The sequence below is a fragment of the Solea senegalensis genome, unplaced genomic scaffold (assembly GCF_019176455.1).
Source record: "Solea senegalensis isolate Sse05_10M unplaced genomic scaffold, IFAPA_SoseM_1 scf7180000016587, whole genome shotgun sequence".
NCBI classification, from domain to species: Eukaryota; Metazoa; Chordata; class Actinopteri; order Pleuronectiformes; family Soleidae; genus Solea; species Solea senegalensis.
The window spans coordinates 5,246-10,000 of NW_025321891.1; the positions used below are offsets into that span (position 1 = coordinate 5,246).

Sequence of the window (4,755 nt, forward strand, 5' to 3'; positions counted from 1 at the left end):
ACACACACAGACAACCTGCTTGCACACACCGCGCACACACACTGTCAGAATGAACCTGTCAGACACACACACACACACATACACACACACACACACTGTCAGACTGTTGTTTTTAAACATCAAACCTACAGTGGTTGAAATGTGGTTTCTATTGATGCCGTTGTTTTTCTGTCACACGTATTACTGAGACAGCATTACTCTGATGATTTCAATTCACGGGCAGCCCATGGCCAAGAGGAAAGGGAACTTGGCTTGTACCTGGAGGGTTGCCGTTTGGATTCCAGGTCCAGGGTAGCTGCCTGCTGCTCCTGGTTCTAGGAGGGTAGAGGATGTATAAAGGAGTTGAATGCAACAGTTACTACATCCAGTTAGTTAGTGTTAGTGTTTGTTTTTCTGTCAAATAAAAAGAGAAATGTGAATACTTGTATTTGCTCCTGTGAGACAGCGTGACAGCACGAGTGTCTCTATATGTGGACCAAAACAACCATGAATGTCAGCCGCAGACCTACAATGATACATCCTGAGTTCATTCCTTCTGTGTCCTCTTTCCTTTCCTCGCAGGCGTTTGTTCAGCAACACAGATGAACAACAGGAAGGAGGACATGGAGATCTCCTCTCACTACCGTCAGCTCCTCAGAGAGCTCAATGAGCAGAGGCAGCACGGCATCCTCTGCGACGCCTGTGTCATCGTGGATGGAAAGATCTTCAAGGCCCACAAGAACGTCCTCCTGGGCTCCTCACGCTACTTTAAGACTCTTTACTGCCAGGTAAGGGGAGGAAGGGTTGTTTTTCTCAGCTCAGAGTTTGATGCTCAGTGTTAGAAAAAAAGAAACAAGAAAACATGGCTGTAAACTCTCCTTCCTTATTCAGGTAAAGAAAGGGGCGGAGCCTCACCACCAGACGACTGTCACTCACCTGGACATCGTCACAGCGACGGGATTCAAAGCCATCTTGGATTTCATGTACTCAGCGCACCTAGCTCTGACCAGTAAGAACGTGATCGAGGTCATGTCGGCCGCCAGCTACCTGCAGATGACCGACATCGTCCAGGCGTGTCACAGCTTCATCAAGGCTGCGCTGGACATCAGCATCCGCTCTGAGATGGCTGATGAAATGGCTGACTTTGAAATGGGAGCTGTGGCTGCTGTCGGCATCGGTGGAGGAGGCGCTGGAGGTGGAGGAGGAGTGAGCTTAGCGGGAACAGGGAACATTGTGGGAGCCACGTTAGGCGGAGGAGGCGGGGGAGGAGGAGGAGGAGGCGGAGGAGGCGGGATCATGGGCATAGCTTCCGAAGCTCTCGCCTCCATCATGTCCGGTCGCAGCACCTCCCCTTGGCTGGCACGACGCACCAGCCCGGCCAACTCTTCTGGGGACTCGGCCATCGCCAGCTGCCACGAGGGAGGCAGCACGTATGGCAAGGAGGACCAAGAACCTCCCAAGAGCCACGAGAGCCAGGAGGAAGCCTGTCACGACTCTCAGCCTGCCTGGCCACATGACTACAGGCCCATTACCGTCAAAGAGGAACAGGTTTCCCCCAACTCCTCCTCTCATGCCAGGGGGAGAGCACAGAGCCAGGGAGAGCAAGGGAGTGGAGGAGCCGCAGGAGGAGGTGGGGAGGGACCCTGGCAACCCCTGTCAGGGTCAGGGCGGAGGAAGAACAGGAAGAACAAGGACACGGTCAGACATATTACCCAGCAGGCTGAGAGTAAGTGGGACAGAGACCGAGACAGGGAGAGAGACAGGGACAGTAGGCCTGGATCTCCTCTGCCCTCCATGTTGACAGTGGCTGGATGGAACTACAGTGGACAGGACATCCCAGGTAAACAACACCCTACAAACCTACTCTGTTTTCAGACTTGGTTCAAAAGAAACACAGCTGCTCTCCTGTGGCTGCCATGATGGATGCTTGATGTTGTTGTCGTGTTAAGCCCGCCCCTAGCATGCCAGGGGAAAATACTCACTTGTGATTGGCTCCTTTTTTTAGGCTACGTTGTGTTTTTGGTAACTTCAGCCTTGATAACAAAGCGCTTGATGAAAAGAGTGGACACTGAATCTGGGATACATTTTATTAGCTGGGTGTCATTGTACCTGCTACCAGGTACTATTTATATTATTATATTATTATATTTTTAGTCCCAGGAAGAGACGCCTCACACACAAATCAAGCTGAACAGCACTGAACTGTAGATCTCTTAAAACAACGTGGGTTAATCTCCAACAACTACAGAAGACTGGTGTAAAGTCACTAGTCACTCGTTTGCGTGTGTGTGTGAGTGTCGCATATAAAACAAAGTCCGTACAGTGATGACTCCGCCCACATTGAGTAGGTACTTTTTGTTGTATTGGAGATGGAACCTAACCCTGCCGTGCCGTGCCGTGCCGTGCCGTGATGTGACGCTGTTAAGTCAGTGTGTGCTTAATATACTGCAGAACCCTGTGTGGGTATTTGAATGCATGTGAGTCCTGCACACTGTTGATAGTATTAACTGACCGCTTACCCCCCTCCAGTGTTAAGATTAACTAGCTTCTAACACTAACGTGTTAGGCCCAAGGTGATTATCAAAAGCTTGGAGGTGTGATGTGAAGCCTGTGTGTGTGTGTGTGACACCTAGTCAGGACCGGTAGTCATCATTGAAACCAAAACCTGGTCCTAACAAGGCAGAACTTAATTTGTTAGGAAGTTAAGTGTTAAGATTTGAATAGTTGTTCAAAGGCTGAGGTTAGACATGAACTGGTTATGATGCTGGTTTAAGATGTCCTAATGAAGGGAAGTCAGTGCAGTGTCCTCAGAAGGTTAGCTTTGCAAACATAGTGTGTGTGTGCGAGAGAGAGAGAGTGAGTGTGTGTGTGTGTGTGTGTGTGTGTGTGTGTGCAATGGGACCCAAGGCATCAATAGGTAGATCATTAAAAGTAAGAGAAGCTAATCCTGGGCGCATTAAGGGAGTTGGCTGTGAAATGGGCACACACGTCGCACAGTGAAAGAAAACAGGATAATTGAATTGACCTGGGTCACTGCACGGATTACTAGCACGTCCTCGCCATCCCAGACTCCTCCCCCTCCCTGTTTCTCTGGGGTTTAGGGAAGGACCTTCTGGAAAGGGCAAACTGAGGGAAAATGAGAGGAAGAGAGAGAGAGAGAGAGAGATGGAGTGGTTGATCAGAGGAGTATTAAATGAATGAAGGGGCTGCATCATTTCAGGCTTTTCAGGGTTTGTCTATTTGGGCGTCGTGTTCAAGATTCTTTAATACTGAGTCTCGCTCTCTCTCACACATACACACACACACACAATCAATATGTGTAACCCTAAAAATAAATACCGTGATTTAAGAGGATCACTGTCACTGGAAACATGGCTGCCAGTGGGAGAAACAGGTTTTATTTGCGTCACGTGATAAAATCTACGCCTGCTTCTGTAAGTTTGTTCACTTTATCTGAACATCACACGACCTTTTCTGACCAAGATCACTGTCTGTAGCTCGTGAGGTCACAGGAGCTAAAATAACAACAATAATAATAACAATAATAATAAATGCACATGTAATATTTGGACTCACTGATGGAGGCAGCTGTGGAAACAAACCCTGTGGCAGAGTGAGTGTGCCGCTGTCCAATGATGTCTCACTGTGGGACCGTCCACACTCAAGTCTGGACCTTTGCTCGTGTTTGTGGGAACATCTCAAAATGTCACACAACCAAAACTCGACTTTGGGAAAACGATGATGCTTACAAATATTGAATTATTATTATTATTATTTATTATTAACGGCCTCAGAACCACAAAGACGGTAGTCCAGTCAGTTAAATGCTGGTGTGCTGTGGCAGAGGAAGTCTAGTGTTGCTGCAGGTGGACTCTCACCTGCTTCTGCCTCAACGAACCAGCACTCACACAACACAGAAGAGGGCAGTGATGTGTCTTTATGTCATGAGATGAACCGACGATGTGCTGGAAAGCTTGTGTTACTGTGGTCGCCAGGATTGTGTGTGTGTGTCGGGGGAGGGGTGGTGGTGTTTGGTGGTGAAATGGTGGAAATAACCTCTAAACCACTCCTGTCAAACAGGAACCAGGTTCTTCTCAACAGAGTCATGTTACTCAGCGGCTCTGTGAACGTTCAGGTGTTCCTGAACGTCACTGTTCCCGTCAATGAACATTGAACTCTCTCAGAGTTGGAGGGGTTGGTCCTAGTTTGTTGGGTTGTACGTTGTTAATGTTAATTACTTCAAATGATTCACCTTTAACTTTGTTATGTGGAGCAAAGAAACATGAACACTCACTCCTGTCTGTTGTTTAATGATGTTTAATGATGTTTAATGATGTTTAATGATGTTTAACGTCTGTTTTGTGAGACTTGATTGTGCACGATCAGTCCTTTGAATTGAAACTTATTTCACTTCAGTTATCGTCTGTATGCTTATGACTTGAATATAAATGGGTCAGCCATGACGGCAGAACCACTTACCTGGTTCTGAAGTTGTATCTGATCAGCACATGATCGTGAGGTGAGACTTGAAATAGAATAGTTTATCCTTTTTTAATTCCTGGGCTTTTCCATATGCCTGATTCAGATCTTCTGTAGGTGACAAAATCCTGGGCTTATGGAGACTTAAGGCATAAGTAGACAAATGCTAATAAGCTCACTGAGCTCTGGTGTATTTTTAACCCTGTGTGCCAGCGATAGCCTGTGAGACAGGACGCTGTTTGAATGTAAAGAAATAACAAAGAAACACAACAAACATTTTCTTTTATTTACACCATT

The 4,755-nt window shown here is 47.1% G+C and overlaps 1 protein-coding gene across 1 annotated transcript; it reads left to right on the top strand.

Moving 5' to 3' along the window:
- The first annotated feature begins 537 nt into the window (after positions 1-537).
- LOC122763218 (zinc finger and BTB domain-containing protein 46-like) lies at positions 538-1,899 on the top strand. Its single transcript, XM_044018257.1, has 2 exons — positions 538-767; positions 871-1,899. The coding sequence occupies exons 1-2, from the start codon at positions 582-584 to the stop codon at positions 1,897-1,899; spliced, it is 1,215 nt and encodes a 404-aa protein (XP_043874192.1). The 5' UTR covers positions 538-581.
- Positions 1,900-4,755: the final 2,856 nt, after the last annotated feature.